Source organism: Prionailurus viverrinus, chromosome D3 (genome assembly GCF_022837055.1).
Source record: "Prionailurus viverrinus isolate Anna chromosome D3, UM_Priviv_1.0, whole genome shotgun sequence".
NCBI lineage: Eukaryota > Metazoa > Chordata > Mammalia > Carnivora > Felidae > Prionailurus > Prionailurus viverrinus.
In genome coordinates, this window is record NC_062572.1 from 81,716,723 (window position 1) to 81,740,142 (window position 23,420).

Below are 23,420 nucleotides of genomic sequence, written 5' to 3' on the forward strand. Positions count from 1 at the left end.
ACAGAAACGTTATTTAGCAAGTAAACCGATCCCCAGAAGATGGGGGCGCGGGCGGAGAGGGACTTTTGCTAAACTGTCGTGGAAATTATTTCCCCAAAGCGTTACAGATCAGAGGTAACCGTTAGGCCAGGGGCGTCCACATCAGCACGCCCCCCCACTCCGCCCAGAGGCCGCGGAACTCCTCGGGTCGCGTCGCCTCCGCGCCCCCAGGGCCGCGCGTCCCCATCTCCGCACCTTGCAGCCGGCACACGCCGTGGGCGCTCGCTCAGCTTTGAGGCGTCCGGGCCCCCTAACCACAGCCACAATCCTGCCTCCCGAGCCAGTTCCCCGATCTGCAACTCAGAGAGTCAACACAACCGATCCTTGTGAAGTTGTGGTGGGAATTATGCCACTGCTGACTACCCGAAAGTCGGCCAGGCTGTGGAGACTGAAAGAGCTCGCCTTGGGTCCGCGCGCTCACTTCAGAAGAACCTCCACTCCTAGGACACGTTCAGTGCGGCGAACGGCGCTGGCCGAGGTGGGGCGGTGGCCCAGGCGAGGAGACAGAGCAGGGGAGTCAGTAGTCAAAAACAGGGCTAGGGCCCTCGGAAAACGTGAAATGACCCCCGTTAGTCCTCTCACGTGGACCTCGCAAGATACTCGCCGCGCTCGGCGCACCTAGCGATCCAGCCACCGCCCCACCGTCCCACCAACGTCCTACCCTAAGCTGGCAAAGACCAGATATTAGGACCGCGCGGAAGCCGCCGAGAGAGAGGGGCGGTCGCGTAGCAGTTGGGCGTGGCTTCTCGAAGAGGCAGCCCTTGGGGGCGGGGAGAACTACGCAACCGTCAACTCTGGCCTCTGATTGGCTGAGGTGCCTGCGCGGAGTCCGCAAGCGTCTCCGCCCGGCCCGGCCGCTCCTCCTCCTCTCCCAGCCGCTGGGTCCACACCGGCTCGCGAGGGAACCGCTCAGGCGCCGCCGCCCCAGCCCAGTGCGGACGACGGGAGAGGGAGGAGGAAGGAGAATACACTCGCTTGCTTGCTCCCACCCGCACTCGGGCTTCTAGAGCCGGCGCGGAGCCCAGGGGGAGGAGCCGCCGCGGGCACGCCCCGCCTCCGGCCCGGGAAGACGACGCCAGCGACCCCGCCGGCCGGCCACCGCCCCCCTAGCCGGCCGAGACCCGCCCCCGGCCCCGGCCCCGGCCCCGGCCCCGGCCCTCCCCCGGCGGCATGGAGGGGCCCAGCTCTTGACGGCAGCGCCGCCGCCTCGGCCCCCGCCCCCCCTCCCGGCCCCGCCCGCCTGCCCGCCCCCGCTCGCATGTCCGCGCCGCCTTAGCCGAGGATGCTGAGGATGAAGCTGCCGCTGAAGCCGACGCACCCCGTGGAGCCGCCGCCCGAGGCGGAGGAGCCCGAGGCAGACGCACGGCCGGGCGCTAAGGCGCCGCCGCGCCGCCGCCGGGACTGCCGACCCCCGCCGCCGCCTCCCGCGGGCCCGCCGCGGGGCCCCCCGCCGCCGCCGCCGCCGCCGCCGCCGCCTCCCCGGGGGCTCGGGCCGCCTGTTGCTGGCGGAGCAGCGGCGGGGGCGGGCATGCCGGGCGGCGGCGGCGGGCCCGCGGCGGCGCTGCGCGAGCAGGAGCGGGTGTACGAGTGGTTTGGGCTGGTGCTGGGCTCGGCGCAGCGCTTGGAGTTCATGTGCGGGCTGCTGGACCTGTGTAACCCGCTGGAGCTGCGCTTCCTCGGTTCGTGCCTGGAGGACCTGGCGCGCAAGGACTACCACTACCTGCGCGACTCGGAGGCTAAGGCCAACGGCCTCTCGGACCCCGGGCCGCTGGCCGACTTCCGAGAGCCCGCCGTGCGCTCGCGCCTCATCGTCTACCTGGCGCTGCTGGGCTCGGAGAACCGTGAGGCCGCCGGTCGCCTGCACCGCCTCCTGCCCCAGGTGGACTCGGTGCTCAAGAGTCTGCGCGCGGTTCGGGGCGAGGGTTCGCGGGGCGGCGCGGAGGACGAGCCCGGCGAGCGCGGGGAGGACGGCCAAGGCGAGGAGGACGCAGAGAAGGACGGTTCCGGCCCGGAAGGCAGCGGCGCCGAGCCCCGGCCCGGCGGCGGGCTGGGCTTCAGGGCCCAGGAGGAACTGCTGCTGCTTTTCACCATGGCTTCGCTGCACCCGGCGTTCTCCTTCCACCAGCGGGTCACCCTGAGGGAGCACCTGGAGAGGCTCCGCACCGCGCTCCGCGGGGGGCCCGAGGACGCAGAGGTGGAGGTGGAGCCGTGCAACTTTGCCGGCCCCCGGGCCCAGGTAAGGCGCGCGAGCCTCCGTGCACCCGCGTTGCGGTCACCGCCCCGGCGGCCTCCCCGGCCTGGCTTTCGGATACCTCTTGGCCGAGCCTCAACCCGGCGCAGGTGGCTCGGAATACCCACCCCACGGCTCCCAGCCCGTAACACTAACTAATCTTCGTTCTGCTGGGCGGTTCAGTTCCACTCTCCCACCCTTCTCCCCCCCCCCCCCCCCCCCCCCCGCCATGCACACTCAGGCACCCGCCATAACAGAATGCTCTAGAAGTCTCTTCCGTGCCGGAGTTGCCACGGGAAACATGGGGCTCTCAGCCCGGTCCCCCTCTCCGAGGCAAGGTCTCGGGACATTTTTGACTTGGAGCATCTCTCGCCCCAGGTGCTGGGAAAGGCAAAGCGCAAAGGAGACTATTAGCTGCAGTCTGGCCCCGGGCAGCGCCTTCTCTTTCTCGCCATCTGGCGCTCTGGTTACAGTTTAAAGCTCTGTCTTATCCCCTCGCAGAGGTGTTCTGAAGGTGCGCTCCCGGCGTGCTGCCCGTGTCTTCAGCACAAAGGGGCTCTTTTCGCTCCGGCAATGCTGAGTTTAAAGGGGTCGTAGGGTCTTTTGGCTCCTGATTCTAACTTGATGTTCCCAGAAAAAACCCTGAGGTGGAGAGCAGCGAATCGACTCAAACTGGATGGGTATTAGCGCAGGTTGTCTGGCTAAAAAAAACCAAACAACAACAACAACAAAAACTGTCTTAGAGCTGGCTGCTCACGCCCTTTACCTCTGGCATAATTTATTTTCTATCAGGCTTCAGTCTTGCCTACATATTTGAAGCAGGGGTATTTGTCGGGCCTTTAATGTAGGCATAAATGTTGTTTTTTAAAAGTTGTTAAACACCAAAATGTAGTCGACAAGAACCCAGGTGAATCACTTGTCTCAAACATAAACGAAGATGAAATTATGTAGAGCTGTAAAAGCATCTAATAATAATCTAGGCCCAATATGAAACCCTTGATCCTAACAACTTAATGGAGGGGAGGAGAGTAGGTTTCAGAGTAAAAACTGTGTGTGCAATAGAGTAAAAACTATGTACACTAACTTTATTTTCGTGGCGCACAGTTATTTAAAAGGTGGTAGTTTGGTTGCCATCCTTTTCAACTTAGGTGATCTCTAGGATGATCTACTGGAAAAGGGGATTTTTCCCTTTCCCTTCTTGAAAGTTAATTCAATTTATGTGTCTTATGTATCTTTCAGTACTCTGGAACTAAAACCGGACTTTGTAATTTTTCTAAGGGCTGTGTGGACTCCATATCCATCGAATCGAGGAATTCAGGAGCTAGAAGGGATTTGGCAATAATCTAGGCTGAGCCCCTCCTTTTTAAAATGAGGCTTCTATGAAGTGACTCACATTGTAGGATATATTTTATCCAACTCCAATGTAGTAATGCTACTACTCTATTTTCTTGGCGAACTTGAAATTTGGTCATGTAGTGTGTATTTACTAGTAATATGCAACTGTATATACTGTTGGTAAAAGTCCTTTTCCACTCCTAGCCTACTCACTAAAATAATTCCAAAAAGTCGTATAAGTCACTGTTAAATTTGGAGAAGAAAGCCTGAAATCAGAAGCAATACTTATGTCTTATTTTTTAAAATTTCTTATATATTGCCGAGATAATCTTAGATCGTAGATATAGTAAAAATGTCTCACAGTGGAACAGTTATATCATTCCATTCATATCATTCCCGCAAGGATAACCGATTTCTGATTTTAACTGCCAGGAGTCTGTTTTTCCTTTAAATTTTGCTTGTAATGAGAGGGTCTGAAGGCGACTAGAGAAGGGGAGAGATACGTGCAACCTAGAATAATGAGATTTTTATCTTGACTGCGGTGTGTGGCCTTTTCTGGCATCCAGTGAGTGCTGGGAGGAGTGGGCAAAGTGAGGTCGGGCACTCTGCCATTAATTTCAGGACATTATTTCTCAGGCAGTGCCCTGTGCTGGGGCCATCAGTTGAAATGAGTGAATAAATCATAGGGGATACACGTACTACAGGTGACGCTGAAGGCTATTTTTAGACATCGGTGGCGTGATGAACTTTTTTCTCGGTTAGCATAGGGTTACCGTAGCAAATCATTCGCGTCTCATTAAATTGTCCTGAGCCCGCACTTTCCGCTTGTTAGCGTGGACTCCGTGGCCCTCATCTGTGGCTTGTTCTGGCCTTGAAGACATTTCCGCGGATTTTGTTGCTCCCTAGCTGTCACTCTAAAGGCAGTTGATGGGGGTGGGTAGATTTGCATTTTCATTCGCTGCAGTCCAGACCAGCTGGTCCTCGGCCTTCCGCCGGCTGTGCGCGGCCGGCGGGAGAGGGCCCACCTCGGAGTCTGCAGCGAGGCGCCCGAGTGTGGCACGTCCCTCTCGAGGAGGCGCCGCTGCGCGTCCGAGGGCCCCCGGGTCACGCGCCGCCGCGGACCGGCGGACCCGTTTGGGGACCCATCCCTCGGGGCGCCTCCCCTCCCCCTCCCTGTAAGATGGCGGCTGCGGCCGCCCACGTGACTGGCGCGCCGGCCCCGCCCCTGGGAGGGCGGGCTGAGGCCGGGCCGCGCCTCCCGGGGGGCTCCCTTAGGCCTCCGAGGGCTAGGCCGGGGCGCGGGGCCGAGTGGAGAACCACGTGGACGCTGTGCTCCGAGCAAGGCAAGGGGAAATTCGTGTGGCAGCCTTTCATTGCCCCGGAAGTAACCTTTCAGACACGTGTGTAACTTTCCGCCAGGAATCATTCCGTTTCTTATTACTTTGATCCATACAAAACGCACATAAAGTGGAATTAATTTCCTTTTCCATTAGAATAAGTGTACTGGCCCGGAATAGCGTTTCTGGCTCTTTCAAGACTTGTATTCGATACCTAATATGCAACAGCTTCTTTTTGAAAGTTTTGTGTAAAAAAACTAGTAGAATCTGTGCTTTAATACGAATTTTATGTTAATTGTATGCCTTTCAGGTTGACCAGTGCCAGCAAGTGTGTGGTGACATACCGTCATTACGATGCAAATAGTCGAGGTGACAGTCCACAAACTTACCACTAGAATATGCTAATTAGTTCATTTTAGACAAATGAAAGATTTAAGTAGATATATTTAAAAGTAACATGTCTTGAGTTTTGTTATGTGATTTAGAGTAAATGTTACATTGGATTATAGCTTAAGTATTGCCTTTAGGAGACTTGTGCGTGAAGTTCATGTTCTTCAAGTGCTGTGGACTGCCAGTCACTTACATAAAATTCAACATACGGTATTAAGTGTTTTAGGAAATTTGTGCGATTGACGTAGTTCTGTGTTAATAAAGTTACACACTGCATATGTAGCATACCTGGAAAAAGTCAGTTTTAAAAATGGGTCCCTTATTAGTGGGGACCCAAACTTAGTGGTTTGTTAACAGTAGCAACAAAAAACTGTATTTTAAAAGATACTAGTTTTGTTGCTGTTTCATTGAAAAGAGGAAAGACCGCCAAGCTTCCTATCTTTGCATGCATAAGGACGCTCTGTTCATCAAAATGGATATTCTGCATTTGGAGATTTAGCCCCCAATTAACAGCACAAAGGCAGAAAACCATAAAATACATAAGCTATCATAGTAGTGGTTAGTGGTTAATATTGTTGGTATGGCTGTGTTCTCTGCAGGTCGTGTTTTCAGTATCCTCAAAACAGTTGCTTGGCAGATAGCTTGAATAAAGCTTAGAAACTGAAATTTTCAGATAGTATTTAGTGCAGTAGATAGTATTTAATGTTATTTGGACTCACAAAAAACATACTTGAATTCAAAAAAGTATTAAGTGGCCGTGGGTCCTTTCCTTAGAAAAATCAATCAAGATACTAAAAAAAAAAGGAAATTTTGCAAAATTGTGGCTTCCTCATGGCACAGGTGAATTAGCCACGTGGTACCTGACAGAGCAGTAATCTCAACTCATTTGAATAGAACACGTAGTGTACTGGTAGTGTTGGGACCTGGAAAAGAAGACTTCAAAAAGAGTTTTGGCATAAAGGCTCCTACTCTGAGATAACCAGCATGTGTATGTGGCAGCTATCCTATGAGAGCACTGTCTAAAAATAAGAGAAAAGTCAGCGGTCAGGATTTCTGCTGTTATTATATTAGGCACTAACAAGATGCTTTCTTTCTGAAAGTGATTTTTAAGAATGGCTCTAATCTCCCAGGTAGTAAATACTTTTATTTAGTTGTTGGCCACTGCTGGGGGATTTTTAAATGAACAGTGTCGCTGGAGCAGTGGGCGCTAAGAAGGCTTTCCTCACTCCTACTGTGGGGATAATAACAGTACTTAGGCGAGATTGTGAGGATTAAACGAACGAGTGCTTGAAGAGTAACGTCTGACGCATGATCTTCAATAAATGTTGGCAATTATCGGTAAAAGTTAAGTCTTGTCTGGAGGGCGATGGGAGAAGAGTGGGTAGACCGTCTCACAGACTGGGAGTGGGGAGCAGAAGCAGCCGTGCCTTTTATAGGAAATTTTAGGTTGGTTTGGCTGCAGCGAAGTATACAAGCAGCTCAGCTAATAAATGCCATTTGAAAGAGGCTTTGAGAATATCAGAGTTAGTGATTATTTTAGTAGAAAAATGGGAGTGACTGAGATCCTCCACTGTGTAGGGAAAGTCTTTCTTAGACCACAGTAGGAGGAGAGGGTGGTGGAGATGGGAAGGAAGCAACTTCTTTTCCTCAAATTAACTAGTATGGTATATCTACACCTTTTATGATATTTTTGTGGGGCAGGGCACGGGAAGTGTGCCTTAGAGGCTACCAAAGGCCTTGAAGGGTGATAGCCCGTTTAGCACTAGACTTGGCTTAAATTCCTACTCTGCCGCTCTGTGACATTAACCAGGCTACTTAAGTCCCTGAGCTTCAGTTTTATCTTCGAAATGGGGATAGTAACTTTCATTTCAGGTTGTGGTGATTGAATTAATGAGATAAGATGCAAAATAATTCGCATCCTGTCTTGAGCATGAACGTTCTCTTGAGAATGATGCTCAATGCATTTTTCTTTTCCACTGAGATGCCACCATCCAGATGGTTAAATCAGTGGTTTTCAGGAACGGACGTGTTTTTTTTTCTCTTCACCACTTAATAAAAGTCCATATGATGCAATATTTTTCATATTCTCTATTATCATACCTCTAAATTGATTGGTGTTCAGGAAGGATGGGTAATTGGAAAGGTAGTGTTTGAGCCATGTATTTGGGGCTGTTATTTGTTATTTTTATTTTTTTAATTAAGTAGGCTCCATGCCCATTGTGGGGCCGGAACTCATGACCCTGAGATCAAGAATCCTGTGCTCCGCTAACTAAGCCAGCCAGGTGCCCCTGGGGCAGTTATTTTTAATATTTACATTATAAAGATCCAGTGTGTTACAAATAAACCCAAAGGAAGCATTTCTCTGGGTCACAAATTATTGAAATACATATTTTCTCCATATTGGGTTTGGGGATAGGAATAGGGGAATATATGTATTCCATATTTGGATTATCATTAACTCCCAGGCAACCATACTTAAATCTTTATCCGGTTTTCACATTTAGCTAGGAAACTGGCCTATAATTTAAAGCTATTTTGCAGGTTTTTTTTTTTAAGTTATATGATTGTTTGTTACTTCAGAGCACAGCTTGGAATCCATGCACTTAAAGGAACGTTTTATACTTTTCCTATAGAAGCTATTAAATTGGCTAATTTTTAAGCTGATTATTTTTGTCTTTGAGGTATTAATTTTTTTTTTTTTTTCTTTTTGGTAAGAGCAAAAAAAGACCTGCACTACCCCGGAAGCAGACTGAGCTTCACTTTTACCAACTTTTTTTCATTATGGAGGACTTGTAACAGAGGATGCCTTGTCACAAAAGCCTCCTTCATGCAGTCTATGTAAACAGTCACTCTGGAAGCGTGTTTGTGTTTTAGGTGGCAGAGCTGCTGGGTGCCCCATAGTCCATTTCCCTTCTGTTCTTCCTATGCTCCAGGGATCATTTGGCCTCTCATTCCCCTCTAAATGTCTTGGCTCGTTCGGAGTGTTTCATGCTTATTCAAGAAGTAACTTATTTGAGGTCAGATTTAGGTTTTAAAAAGGTCACTTTGGCAAGTTGTTTGGTCTTCACAAGTTTCAGGCTGCTCCGAATAAAGTAGGGGTATCATCGCCGTTTCTTGCATGTAATCGCTGTGAAGATAAACCTGATCACGTGTGTGAAAATGCTTGGCAGACAAGGGTGAGTTGTATATATCATTTGATCTGTCCATCGTTCAAAGAGGGAATAGCACAATTTGCAGTGGATGAACAGAAATGCAAAAGTTGGAAGAGCTGATAGGGTTTGGATTACAGGGGACCTTGACAGTCTGGTGAGAGGAGTAGGTTGTCAACACGCTGCTGTGAAAGCCATTGAGGAGACCTGTGCGCGCGCCAGTGGTGTGTCTTCCTAGAACAGCCACTGACGCTTTCTTTAAATGCGATGTGTGTGAAAAGCGTGAATCGTTGATTCAGGAAAAAAAAAAATCTTCCAGACTAATCTGGTTCTCTCAGGGAGCGATTTTACTTCTTACCACTCTGATTTGCTTGATGACCCTAATTCTCTCTTCCCCTCCTACCCTGAATCTACTCTTTCCTCATCCTTGCTGTCCCCGTTCTCTTTTGGGACTTTATTCCTAACGGATTCCACTTCTGTCAGCCTTCCTACCTCTTACCTGTTGGATACTCCTGCCAGTATGTCTTCCTAAAGTAGTATTTAATCATCTCACCTGCCTCACAGTGACGGATGGAGCCTGGCCTCCAGTAGGTCTTGGGACTCAAAATCCCTTTTTCCCACTTTTTTCGTACATCATGCCTCCCAGTCAAAGCTGGCCTATGGCATCACCTCTTGCATGGTGTTTTCTGGAATTGCGCCTGTGATTCTTTGCTGCTTCTGAATTCCAGTAACATGTATATTCTGTGCTGTAAATTTGGTACTTCTATGATTTTTTTCTGTTATTTTTTTTCAAAAATATTACTTTGAAATATTTTTAACTTATAAAATTGACCTTTCCTCCTAGATTTTTAAGTTCCCCAAAGGCTTAGACATCGTGTCCCTTTTATTTTTTATTTATTTATTTTTTTGGTCAGCATTGCATATATCATACAAAATCACTTAAAATTTCCTATGCTTAGGCTTTTTAGACATGGCTCTGAAAAATACCAATATGATAAATTACTTTAAAACAAAGTACATTAGGAAGTTGTTGTTTTTTTTTTTTTGTCTTGTAGGACTTCTATTTTTTAGCTACTTTAACAGTATTTGTAGCTATATAGTCTAGGCACAACTTTTTTGGAAATCATGAAAGGAATTGCTTCTTTTGAAAAGCATAGAACAGTATATATTTGAATTGAATCTTCAATGAGGAAATGCTGAGTAGGTGTATTTATTATTCTTTTAAAATCAGACCGTTTATAGTCCAAATTAACTAAGTTATGTGTGTGTGGGGGGGGGTATAAATTGGTGCAAACGTATGGATGATGTTTGATAGAATGGAAAAAGTCATAAATTAGAAACCATTTTCTTATTTGAGTAGCTGTTCGTAGTTGAGTTCCAATTTATGATTTGTTTGAGGACCAGCAGGAGTCGGATACGGAGTTGAGATAGTACCTTGCTTAGGATCAGAAAATTGAAAACTTAACTTTGGTCACTGAAGTGAGCCATCTACAGTCTAAGAGTTGGGGAAGTTTTTGTTTCGTATTAGGAATATCTTGTTGGGATAGTAAAGAGACATGACTTTACCCCGATATAATTGTCTTTTGGGGAGGGGAGTATCAAATTATTGAAATGCACTGCTGGTCCTCGAAGCGACAACATGATCCCATAGTGTTTGGAGAGTACTTCTTGTGGAAGAGGCCATCATGTGTACAGAGAGGGTGCCTCATGGCAGCCGTGGTGTGTGGCTTTGTTAGTTAGGGAAGGTGCCTCCTCTAACAGGTGGCGCTAAACACAGTCCTCCTAATGCAGTGTTTCTCAATCTGTCATATTTACCAACCGATAAGTCACTGTCAGGGATCCTTTCTGAACTCTGTAAGCTTCCATTTCTGCATGCTTCCAGGAATGTTTCCCCACCGGAGCTGAAGGCTGTCCATACCTTTGTCCGGCCTTCCATACCTTTGTAGTTTGTGGTCCAATATAGTTCCCACCTGTCCACGTGTCGGCTGCACATGCCACCTACACATGGCGCTATTCACGTTGAAAGCAGCAACCTGAAGGCAGTTTTACAAGGAAAACCTCAAGGCCAGTGACGTTTTCCTGGAGTGAAAACTGCTGCCCTCGCTTGTCTTCCATTCTCCACTGCTCTCCTCCTCAGTAGCCTTCTTTATCAGCCTTCTTTTTTTCTATTAATGTTTATTTATTTTTGAAGGAGAGAGCAAGAGAGACACATTGTGAGCAGGGGAGGGGCAGAGAGCGAGGGAGACACAGAATCTGAAGCAGGCTCCAGGCTCTAAGCTGACAGCACAGAGCCTGATACGGGACTCGAACTCACAAGCTGTGAGATCATGACCTGAGCCGAAGTTGGACGCTTAACTGACTGAGCCACCCAGGCGTCCGCCCTTAGCATTCTTTTGCCAACTTCCCTAATTGCACATCCTACGAGTTCAGTTCTCTGGAAAAGACAACTTCAACAATTTTAATGGTTTTTACATTTGTAATGAATTCACAGAGTTCCGCAAAATGCACAGAAAGATACAGTGGTGTTTCCATCTGTCATCGTGCTCCACCCACCCAGTTGTAGTCCACCCCTACTCTGCACCGGTCACTGCCGTTAGTGCACAAGTGTCATGGTGAGGAGAACTTGCGTAGCTGCAGTCGCTGTGGCCAAGTCCGGTCTGGGGGCCGTGGTGGTAGAGAATACACGCGGGCTCAGTGAACTGTCTGCCCTCTCTCCCCGCCCCCATTCAGTAGCTAGAGTGCACTTACCCTGGCTTTAAGATGGTTCTTTCGGCCACATTCACCTTGATGAATCACCTTATCCCCACACTTGTAGCCACACTAAGTTCGGAAGGAAGTGAGGCTGCGATCCTAGCAGAAATGCACCTGGGCGGTCTCGGAGCGGCTGAGTGTCGCTGTCCCTCCTCTGAATGGTGCTGCAGTCACGGACGGTACAGCTTTCACACGCTGCTTACCAGTCTCGTCTCTTCTCACACGGCCTCTACCTTTCCTCATGTGCTGGAAGGTGGTGCAGACAGAACTTTGGGTTGGGGTGCACTCTTTCATGGAGTAGACATGAGGCAGGCGCCTGCCTGGTCCTCCACAGCCTCTTCAAGAGGAGTGAGTAACTCTCACATCCTTCCCAGCTTCTTCCCTCTTTTTCCACCGAAATGGATAAAATTTGCCATCTCAGTATTGTTGCTAGTAACGAATCATTTTCTAGCATTCAAGGCTTTCTATGAATCTTGCATAAATAATAGCTGCTTTAGTTGCAGCCTTGGTTATTGAAAGAAGAGAGTTTAAAATCTGTAACTGTGTAACAAGTTATCCCCAAACTTACTGGCTTAAATCAACACGATTTTGTTATGGTTTCTCACGGTTCTGTGGGCCAGGGATTTAGACAGGCCGCTAAGAGCAAGGACGGCTCGTCTGTTGTGGGGTGTCCGGAGATGCAGCTGGGGACTGGAGGTCATCTCTCAGTGTGGTCTCTCTAGCGTGGCATCCTCAGGGCAGTGGCACTTCTTACACGGTGTCTCGGTAGGCCCAGGCTTGCAAGGCTTCTTGCCCTGCCCTCTCCCATCCCGGAAAGTTCCTTCCCTCATTCTGTTGTTCACGCAAGCCTCGAGAGCCAGCCCAGACCCGCTGGCTGTGGAATTAGATCCACCTTTCAGTGGAAGGGGTATCAAAGTATTTCTAGCTATATTTAATCTACCACAAAACCTTAACAGGAGGTTGTTGTGTAGTAATGTTAGCATCCTCTGTCTCATTGGATGAATGTACAGACATCTGAAGAAGTTTGTACATTTTTTTAAATTTTTTTAAGTTTATTTATTTTTGAGAGAGAGAGAGAGAGAGAGACAGAGCACAAGCAGGGGAGAGGCAGAGGGAGGGGGAGACACAGAATCCGAAGCAGGCTCCAGGCTCTGAGCTGTCAGCACAGAGCCCGATGAGGGGCTTGAACTCACGAACTGTGAGATCGTGACCTGAGCTGAAATCAGATGCTTAACCGACAGAGCCACCCAGGAGCCCTAGTTTGTACATTTTTAAAAAGCTGGGACAGTCTTAATTTCTGCTTTTTTAAAAAATACAGATTGCCTTGGTTTCTTTTTTTTTTTTTTAACGTTTATTTATTTTTGAGACAGAGAGAGACAGAGCATGAACGGGGGGAGGGTCAGAGAGAGAGGGAGACACAGAATCGGAAGCAAGCTCCAGGCTCTGAGCCATCAGCCCAGAGCCCGACGCGGGGCTCGAACTCACTGACGGCGAGATTGTGACTTGAGCTGAAGTCGGACACTTAACCGACTGAGCCACCCAGGTGCCCCTCCTTGTTTTTTTTTTTTAATTAAAGTTTTATTTACTTTGAGATAGCATGAATGGGGGAGGGGCAGAGAGAGAGAGAGAGGGAAAGAGAGGGAAAATCCCAAGCAGGCCTTTCACTGTCAGTGCAGAGCCTGATGTAGGGCTCGAACTCCCAAATCGTGAGATCGTGACCTGAGCTGAAGTCACAAACTTAACCAACAGAGCCACTCAGGTGCCCCATCTTGGTATTTTTAAATTTATTCTACATCAGGGGACTAAAGGAAACATGTAGAAGATTGTTAGATGAGCCAAAATAAACTCCCATCTACAAAGAACAGAACGGTCACATTGGCCTCCTTTTATTTGTAGATGGAGTTTATTACCAGAGAAGAGTGTCTGTCCAGCCACTTGACTGTTTCACAGACTTTCCCTACATTTGAGACATCCCACGTCAATAGTTGGGATGGATATGCACGTATAAAACTGAGATCTGAGTAATCCCTGGAATGAACGACCTGTCCAGCCTGCCTGTGTTACGTGACATGTGGATTTGAGCTAACCAGGAGCTCTTAGTGCAGACATGCCATAGACAGAAAAGGCTTTGCTCAGAAGAGTTACAGAAAGAAGAACACACACATTCTAATGTATTTTGTGTTCCTGTGCATATTTTGCAGGCTTAGAATTTTTAAGCTTCATCTTCTTAATCCAAGCAGAGAAAAATTCTCCACTTTTCACTTGGTCCTACCACTTTCATCTAACTAGTCTTTGTAGAATGCCAATTCTGCCATGTCATCTATCGTGTGTTTTCCCAGGAATCTGAACTTGATAGAACAGTGGGTGTAATTCCTGTCTATAAGATTCCATTAAACCAGTACCCATATTTTATGGCTCCCTTCCCCCTACTCAGAGTTAAGAAAGCATATGTGACACGTGGCAATGGGAGACGGAAGAATGGAGAGTTATTCACCGTTGAGATCAGTAAACTTGATTGTGACCTCTGTGGCTCATGAGGCATTAGATTATAAAATTTACAATTTTATTAGTTTAATAAAAATTTAGATAGTTTCTAAACTTAGTCTAACTGCTATAAATGGTTTTATAACATTGATGCATGCTGACATTTGTGAGGGGTGGGACTTAATTAGTAGGTATTTTGTGGGTTGATGAACTTATGTCCTTAGATAGAAACTCCAACTCCAGGGGCGCCTGGGTGGCGCAGTCGGTTGAGCGTCCGACTTCAGCCAGGTCACGATCTCGCGGTCCGGGAGTTCGAGCCCCGCGTCGGGCTCTGGGCTGATGGCTCAGAGCCTGGAGCCTGTTTCCGATTCTGTGTCTCCCTCTCTCTCTGCCCCTCGCCCGTTCATGCTCTGTCTCTCTCTGTTCCAAAAATAAATAAACGTTGAAAAAAAAAATTAAAAAAAAAAAAAAAAGAAAGAAACTCCAACTCCGTTTTTCTCTCTAGGTTATTAAATAAGAGGCCTTTTCTTGGCTATTAAAGTGTGTAACTTGAGACTTCAAAAATGTGATCTTGATTGTGAAGCAAACTACTTTCTCATCGTTGTTTCAATATATTTGTGGAGGCAGTGTAATAAAATCATTTTAAACATAAAAAAAAAAAAAAAGAGGTTAGAGTGGGAGAGAGCCAAAGCATAAGAGACTCTTAAAAACTGAGAACAAACTGAGGGCTGATGGGGGGTTGGAGGGAGGGGAGGGTGGGTGATGCGTATTGAAGAGGGCATCTTTTGGGATGAGCACTGGGTGTTGTATGGAAACCAATTTGACAATAAATTTCATATACTAAAAAAAATAATAAAAAAATAAACATTTTTTATGTTCTATTGTGGTAAAATACATGGACATAAAGTCTGCCATTTTAACACCTTTTTGAGTGTAGCATTAAGTCCATTCACATTATTGTGCAGACATCACCACTATCCATTCCCAGAACTTCTCTTTTATCCCAAACTGAACCTCTATATCCATTAAGCAACTATTCCTCTTCCCCTTTTTTTTACTCTAGGCCCTGGTAACCACTATTGCTTTTTTTTTTTTTTTTTAATGTTTATTTTGGAGGGGGGAGAGAGAGAGAGCCAGAGCAGGACCTGGGGAGGGGCAGACAGAGGGAGACAGAGAATCTGAAATAGGCTCTAGGCTCTGAGCTGTCAGCATAGAGCCTGATGCAGGGCTCAAACTCATGAACTGTGAGATCATGACCTGAGCTGAAGTTGGATTAACCGATTGAGCCACCCAGGCATCCCTGCTGATAACCACTATTTCTACTTTGTCTCTGATTGTGACTATCCTAGGTACCTCATTTAAATGGCATTACACAATATTTGTCCTTTTGTGCCTGGCTTATTTCACTTAGCATAATGTCCTCAAGATTCATCCATGTTGTAACATGTGTTCTTTAGGCTGAATAATACTCAGTTGTGTACATATGCCACATTTTGTTCGTCTGTTCACCCGTCATTGGGGCATTTGAGTTTCGACCTTTTGGCTATTGGGAGTGATGCCACTAGGAAAAAATCATTTGCTCAGGTTGTTGCTTTCAGTTCTTTTGAGTATACACCTAGGAGTGGAATTGCTGGATCATATGGTAACTCTGTTTAAGTTTTTGAGGGACTGCTGTGCTGTCTTCCACCACGGCCTCACTGTTTTTTACATCCTTGCCAATAGCTGCTGTTTTCTGTGTTTTTGGATTATAGCCATCTTAATAGGTGTGAAGTGGTATCTCATTGTGGTTTTGATTGCATTTCCCACATGAAGATTGTTTTTTTGCATATTTTGCTTTTGTATTTGAAGGTGTTATTTTTAACTTATGAACCACATATGCGCAGTATAGAAAAATATTCTATAAAAGATGGTCAGTGTATTCAACTAAACTTCTTCCAGCTAACACAGGTATTTGAGAGGATTACAGTGCTTTATTCATATCAATTTGTGAAGTCCTTAGAGCAGTGTTAGGCCAATGTGGTTTTAGTCCTTTGCAGTAAATGATTATATGGTCTGGAATAGGATATAGGTAAGTTTGTTGTTAGAAGAATTCCTGTGTCTGCCTTTTACTGTAATTTTGAAAATTGGTGAATGCCATCATGTTAAATGTTTTGGAAATTGGATGTTGACAAAGAGATCTTTGCTTTCCTTCTCATTAAGTGGTTCTGTAGAGACAAATACTTATTTCTTTGAGTTTCTACAGGAAGACAAACTATAAGGCTGAAGCTTAGCTCCCAGGAGTATCTGATGCGATGCTTTATTCCCAGCAATAGAGCTATAACCTGGCAGCCCAGACCCAGGGTCAGGCTAGCATGCAGGATTAGACAGCAGAACAAAATATTTTCAATTAGGATTCTTGGGAAGCGAAGGGTCTTCTCTTTACTTCATTTCTAAATTTACACAATTTTTATTTACAAATTTTTTTAATGTTTTTATTTATTTTTGAGAGAGAGAGAAAGAGAGCGAGCGAGCATGAATGGGGGAGAGGCAGAGAGAGAAGGAGTCACAGAATCTGAAGCAGGCTCCAGGTTCCAAGCTGTCAGCACAGAGCCGACGCGGGGCTTGAACTCATGAGCTGCGAAATCATGACCTGAGCTGAAGTTGGAGGCTCAACCGACTGAGCCACCCACGCGCCCCTACACAATTTTTAAAAATTAACATATATTATTTATTGCAGATTTATAGAATTGTAATTGTCTCTTGAAACTGAGGTGGTTTTGGTCTGAGTAGTACTTTGAGATTCCAAACGTGAAAGGGGTAAGATGTGAGTTGTGATAAAGAACCGTTAGTAAGGCTGTTTTATTTTTTGGCTTAATCAGTGTGTTGTGATAACAGTATATACGTGCCAGTGCTTTGGTTCTGGAGAGCTGTAAGATTAGGAGACCTCTCTGACTCCCAAGCAGCCGTTCTCCTTGGAGTAAAACTTCTTCCAGTTCACGGATGACCGTGATGGGCTGAGCAAACTCTGAGCACCCAGTCGCCGTTAGGTGGTTTAAACATTACTAATTTACTACAGTAAACTCACTGTCTGTACACATTCTTATTCAGAAAGATTTGGCAGATCTTGATAATAACCTTTTGTAAAACTTTTCCCTACCAGAGCATCTTGTTAGATTATCACTAAAATGAAGCAGTGAATAAAAATTGCTTAGTAATTAATGTAAAAAATACAATTCCTGTATATGTGGAGGGTTAGCATAGAGGAGAGCATCTTTTATATGTGTTCCTTTGATTCTGGTCACTTTGGTTAGAATTGACATCGTTGGGAATTTTGAGTAACAACGTGCAATGTGTCCCAAGAAAACTGGGACAGTAAATAATTGATAGAATATTACTATTAAGTGAAAATAAGTGTTGATGCTTCTCTTTTTCCTTGCCGGTGAATACCTTTTACAATTTGTGCCTTTCTGCCTTGACTGTGTAATCACCTACCTGGTCTCTAAAATTGCCGTTAAGATAGTTTCTGTTAAAAGCATAAGACTTGACTCTGGTATTTGGACGGAGTTGTCTGTTCTCAGTCTGTGGAGTGGATGAACACGTGCCCCTCTTTCTTCTCTAGAGTGACTCCGCTCACGGTGACTACCCGCAGAGTCATGAGGCCAGCGTGCTGGCACGAGCCCTGATACCTCACGACGGACTTCCTGCGGCGCCGCACAGAGCCCAGCGAGAAGGTAGGTTCTCTGTCCCCTTACCGGGGACAGCTGCAGAGCACTGTTTACGTTGGTTGACCCAACTCTTCTCCCTCTTTTTTTGGAGTAGAGAAATCTACAGGTCCTAGGTTTGGCTCAGACGCCCGGCCCCCACTTTTCTGAGTCTGCATCTGGGCTCCTGCTTTACAGCACTTGGCCCAGCCTGGCTTGTGCCGACCTGGTTCTGCCTTGTGGTCGGTTGCCTTAAGTCTCGTTGCACACTTCTGGAGGGCGGAATCCTTAACGTATTCCTGAAGTGTTTGGGAAAGCGCTTTATCTGGAGAATGTGCTCAGCATCTGCTGAAAAAAGAAATTTTACAGAAGTTCTCTGTTAGAAAGTGAAGCCATGTGTTACAAGTCTATGCTTCCAGCAGAAATGCGGTTTTCAGGAGGACCGGGATGGTGGCACTGGAAGGACGTTGTCATCTGTAGGGAAACGAGTTCAGATGCTCACTTCTCTCCGTTTTTGGGAGTCCATTACCCTGGGCGGATAATTGTTGAGGGGAAAACAGAAATGGAAAGTGTATGTGCCACCTGGGCGGCCTCAGATGTGTACCTCACGCTCAGTGATAGCAGCTTAGAACGACATCATTTTGTCTTCTTTCGGTCCCATCAGTCATCTTTCTTGTGTTATACATTTTTCCTCATTCAGGAAAAACAGGTATGAATGTTTAATGTTTAAAAAAAGTTTATATAATTACCTATTCAGGGCCATTCAAGACCCTTAAACTACTTGACTCATAGATTCCTTCAACCAGCCCCGCTGCATCTGTGAGTAACCTAAAGCAGAGTTTGCTTTTACGACGAAGGTCTTTTTCTTCTCTTTTTAATAAAAATGTTTTAGAAAAACAAAAGACTACATCCAAATGCTGACAACCGTAAGGCGGTACTATAGGTGACTTTTCTTATGTTCTTTATTTTTAAACAAATGTGTGTACTCTGTGCTTCCTAGTTTTAATTTATGAGGGTTGGAGGGTCTCCTGTTACCAGCCATTCCTCACCGTACTTCATCTCCCTCCTCTTGATTCCGATCGGTCATGACAGGGCCGAAGACCCAGCCACGTTCCCTTACACATAATGCCCTAGTGGTCCCCTGCCCCTTACTTATTAGCCCGCCAGTTTGCAGAAGTGGAGCTGCTTTGTATTTCTGAATGTACATTAGTTCAGACGGTTTTTCTTAAATAGCATCGTCCCTCATGGAAGGTAGCAGGAAAGCTGTAGAAAGTGGCAGACCCTCCCCTCCCCCACTTAGCCACTCCTGCCGCTGGTCAGGAGTTGTGGGCTTCTCACCTGGCTTTTGAGATTTTCTTGCGTTTCCATCCTCAACATTTCTCGCCCACGGCGGCGGGGGTTGGGAATTATCCCAGAAGCGGCCATCAGACACTATATATTTGGAAGGTTGGCACAAAATACTGGTAATGGTATCTCCTCGGTCTGTTATGAATGCTTAGCAGCGAATTTCTGTATCTTATGTTTCATTGCCCGCAGTCCCTGATCTAGAACAATCTTCATTCTTCCTGTATACTTCTGTTACTTTCTGTCTTCTGCTTCATCTATTTTAGCTTCTTCCTCTCCAAGTAAATCCCTTCCTTTCCTTCTCCATCTCCTGACCCCTGAATTTAACAGGACCCCAGTCTGTGGAGTCACTCTCCTGACTTCTTCCCTGTGACCTTTATCTTGTTCATTACTGCCAGTCTCATTATTGCTTAAGTGCTGTTTCTTCTATTTATACCCTGAGCAACAGGGTTTTTTTTTTTTTCCCTTCCTCAAGTCCTTATATTATGGTTAGTAGACTGGCTGTCTTCAATTTGTAAAGAGATTTACTTCCTGAAAGATGATGTTTTCGTTATTTATTTATTTTTTTAATTAAAAAAAATTTTTTTAGTGTTTATTTTTGAGAGAGAGAGAAAGAGAGAGAGCACGTGAATGGGAGAGGGGCAGAGAGAGAGGGAGACAGCAGGCTCCAGGCTCTGAGCTGTCAGCACAGAGCCTGACGTGGGGCTCGAATCCATGAACCGTGAGGTCATGACCTGAGACGAAGTCAGAGGCTTAACTGACTGAGCCACCCAGGTGCCCCAAGATGATACTTTTATTAAAGGATGTGTAACATGAGTAATTCGGGGGATTGCACATTTGCCTGCTTCTTCATTAACAAGCTGATCATCTTACCTAGTTCAATTCAGAGTTCCTAATGTAACTTATGACCACGATTTTATCTGTGTAATACATCGTGAAAAATTTTGCTATAGTGAACCTTCATAGTTCATTTTAACGTTTGTAATGCCATTATATGATATTAAGGGTCATGTTGAACAATTTTTAAATTCCCAATTGGAAAGAACTTTTTATCAGTTTAATACATTACTTTTGAAAGTTTTTTTTTTCAATGTAAACAAAAACTATACCTCTTTTGGTTTATACCTACCAAGCATAAATAATTGAATAAAGTGCTATGTTTGTGATAATTTGAATAACAAGCAGTTTTGAAGATTGTCCTCTAGAAAACGAATCTTTATTGTAGGTGCATTTCATTTTATTTTATTTTTTTGGTGCTCAGCGGAATGCTTGAAACTCTTTAGGCACTCAGCATGCTGAATGGATATAGAAAAAAAATTGTGGTTGAACGGCACGTTGCTATGCTTCTGCATTTTTTTGGTTTTCTTCATGGTTTAAGACCAGTAGTAAAGATGAAGATAAATAGCTTAATTGTTCAACATTTGTCAATGGGTAACTGAAACACGCGTCTAGTCTCTGTAGAACACGTCAGCATGTTTTCTTTCTTTCAGCTGTGCACATCGAGAAGATAATGTTGAAAGGAGTCCAGAGAAAAAGGGCTGACAAATATTGGGAGTACACCTTCAAAGTAAGCCCCTCTCGCCCCCAACAGATGTCCCATGTACTGTTAAATGACCTTGTGGGGAAAAATGAAAAATTGATCTTTGGAAAAATTTACAGTGTGTTTGCTAATTTAAGAAGAAGCTGTACGTATACGTAAGTTTGTCCTTACTAAGGGAATGTACTGTTTTCAGTATGTACTGCATGGTTTGCTGAGTTTTTAATTGTGTCACATTGAAATTACCCTGATGATTTTATTCAAAATAAATAAGAGCCTTCAATTTAAGGTGGAAGTTGTGTCTTTAAAAGTAAAAGTAAGCATTTTCACTAGTATTTTTAAAATCAAGATCACGGGCATTGTCTTTTCCTGGAATGGTTTTTCCCTGATACTTTTCTCTTCCTCTTCTTTCTCCATGAAGGTTTTATTCCCTGGCCTTTGTTGCCTTGTCCTCTCATCTCTAATTGCTTTCCTGTCATGCTGTCCTTCAGACAGCTGTCTAATTAGCCATAGAGTCCGGCTCTGTTACTCCCCATGTCTCCTTTTTGCCTGTTGACTGTAATGTGGATTCCTTGTCCACGTCTTCCTTATTCCTCCCTGCTTGGGCTTCACTGTCTGGCCCTTTCTCCTGAGGTTGGACTGAACGCCTTGAAGCCAAACGGACCGACGCCACGTTTCTGTGCTCCCTCACTTCAGTTCCTCCCCAAAGGTATTGCTTGCCACACTTTAGCTGTACCTTTGTCACCAAGTCATTTCTGATCCTCCAGCAGAATGTGTTTCCATTCATTCAAGGCATGCCACCATCATAAATTTTCCAGACTCTTCTATTTGGGTTACATGTTTTTCCTCTCTAGTTGGTTAGTATCTAATGGAGAGCAGGAATCTTCATCCTCCGTCATCCCACCATATCTGACTTGCTTAGTATGTTTGGTGAATGAATTTCAGAACTCTGGCTTCTGCTTTGTGGGAGACGTATCCTCAGTTTACAAATTTTAAATCCTTATCTCCGAATGTTTTACTTAACCTTTTTGTAACGCATGGCATAAGCCGCCGTGCTCTCTTCATTCAGTTACACTAGCTCTCCTTTTGTTGCTGGAGCTCTTAGCTTGTTCCTTCCCGAAAGCCTTTTTCATCCCCAGCTTAGCTCTGGAACAGTCTTCCCCAGACCATGGCACAGCTCATGTCCCTTCAAGTCCTAGCCTGGCTTAAACGCTCCCTCCTGTGAGGTCTTGCTTGGCACCCTTCTGACGTGCTGTCCGGCTCCTGTGCCACGCCGTGTTCATTGTCTCTGGAGCCCTGCTCACTGATGGGAATTCTTAAATATTCATTTGTTGTAATGGGTCTCCACGAATTAGACCCTGACCTCAGCCAGCAGAGACTTTGGCCGTCTTGTCCCCTCCTGTGTCCCTTTCACTGAGAACAGTGTCTCACATAAGTTGCTGCTCAACGAACGTTGAATAATTAAAAAACATCTAAAAGATGTGCCAGTTAATAAGGATATTTGCTTTAAGGGTTGGTAGATACAATTTTGCATCTGTTCTTAAATATCTGATTAATAATGGTATGATTACTTGGTGAGCCTTAGGCATTTGCACAGTTTGAGTGTCTACTTGGCTCAGATAATTGTAATGTAGACGTTATCAGTGGACCGTCCTCAAGTCCATGAAATTCAAAGTGTCTGAGAGGTAAAATGGCATAATAGATTCCAGTCTGGCTCTTCTGCTCACTTAGGGTCACGTCTAAGTACATTAACCATTTTGAATTTTAGTTCCTCCATCTGAAAATGGAGGTAGTCAGACCTGCCCTCCACACTTTAATAGGATTTTAAAGAATTGAGGTAAAGATGAAATCTCTTCATAAGCCATAAATCCCCATAAAAATAATACTATAGTACTTACCACAGAGGAGCAGTAAACTCTAGTTATTTCTCTGAAGAATTTATATGTAATAAGTTCCAGGAGGTACAATTTTTACCTTTCTTGGTATATAGTTTTATACCGTCAAGTTTCATCTTAGAGTCCTTCAACTTTCCCTTTTGAAAAATTACTAAAATACAGTCACATTTTTAAAGGCAACTTTTTAAAAGAACCATGCGATTTCAAAGGAATTATTAAAGTTTTTTGAGTAGAGTATGTCAATGTACAGTTAACTTTAACAATTTTGAAGAAATTCTGACAATGCCAGATTAACTTTATATTTCTAATTGTTAATCTTAAGATTTAAGTAAGGCCCTTTGTTTTACACATGGCTTTTTTTCATCTGGTTCCCGCCTAAGAAATAACCATATAATATGTGTGTTTTTTTTAAATCAGGTAAATTGGTCTGATCTTTCAGTCACAACAGTAACAAAAACCCACCAAGAACTACAAGAATTTCTACTGAAGGTAAAATTATAGATTTTGTTGTTAAAATGGTTTTTACATAATATGTAGAACCAAAAACCTCAGTATCAAAACAGACACCAAGAAGATTTAACCACGTTATATAAAGGTTGACTTAGAACTCTCCACTGTCTGTACAAAATGTCCTGTTATTCTAAACGTAAATTTTCTTACGTTACCGATACAAGGAAACGAAGGATTTTCCACGTTAAAAAAAAAAAAAGGAACCTGATTCCTGGTTCCTTGCCGAGATAACTATTAATGGTGGCAGCTTGCAAGGGTACTTCTTGTGGAAGAGTGCGTCTGCAAAATGAGTTGAGGCTTGTTAGGATTTGTTGTGGTTCTTAGAGGTGACAGCTCTTCGGCTCCGTCTGTGGATTTCCTTAAACACGTGTCCATCGATTCCTTCTTTGAGTTCCAGCTTCCCCTTGTGATAGAGACACAGAGTATTGAGAATAAGGGATCGTGGAAACATACAGATTTGAAGAAGTAAAAGGTTTCTTAAGTCATTTTGTTCAAATTCGTGCCTGTTCCTTTGACGCTAATTTCATTTTATTGAAGTGTGTATGGATAGAGCTCAGTTTTAAAAGGAGGAAACAGGTTTAAATGGTTAACCAGTACCTTCGCTATTTTACAACAAGCAAATATATTTTAAAGTTTCTTGTTAATAAGGAGATAAAACAAAGTCCAGAAACAGGAAACTTTCCCAACTCAGTTACTGACTTTTGGGTCAAGGTGTGATGTGGTTATTGAACTTACAACA

General features: G+C 45.2%; 1 protein-coding gene across 2 annotated transcripts in view; it reads left to right on the forward strand.

Moving 5' to 3' along the window:
• Window positions 1–934: 934 nt before the first annotated feature.
• Window positions 935–23,420, forward strand: part of ZCCHC2 (zinc finger CCHC-type containing 2) — a 62,394-nt gene continuing 39,908 nt past the window's right edge. For both annotated transcript variants that reach the window (XR_007145793.1, XM_047827613.1), the window contains exons 1-4: window positions 935–2,275; window positions 17,314–17,425; window positions 20,230–20,306; window positions 22,589–22,660. Coding sequence is in view for 1 of the 2 variants with exons in the window: in XM_047827613.1 (XP_047683569.1) it covers window positions 1,322–2,275; window positions 17,314–17,425; window positions 20,230–20,306; window positions 22,589–22,660 (1,215 nt within the window). In the remaining variant the exon portion in view is untranslated. The remainder of the gene's footprint in view (window positions 2,276–17,313; window positions 17,426–20,229; window positions 20,307–22,588; window positions 22,661–23,420) is intronic.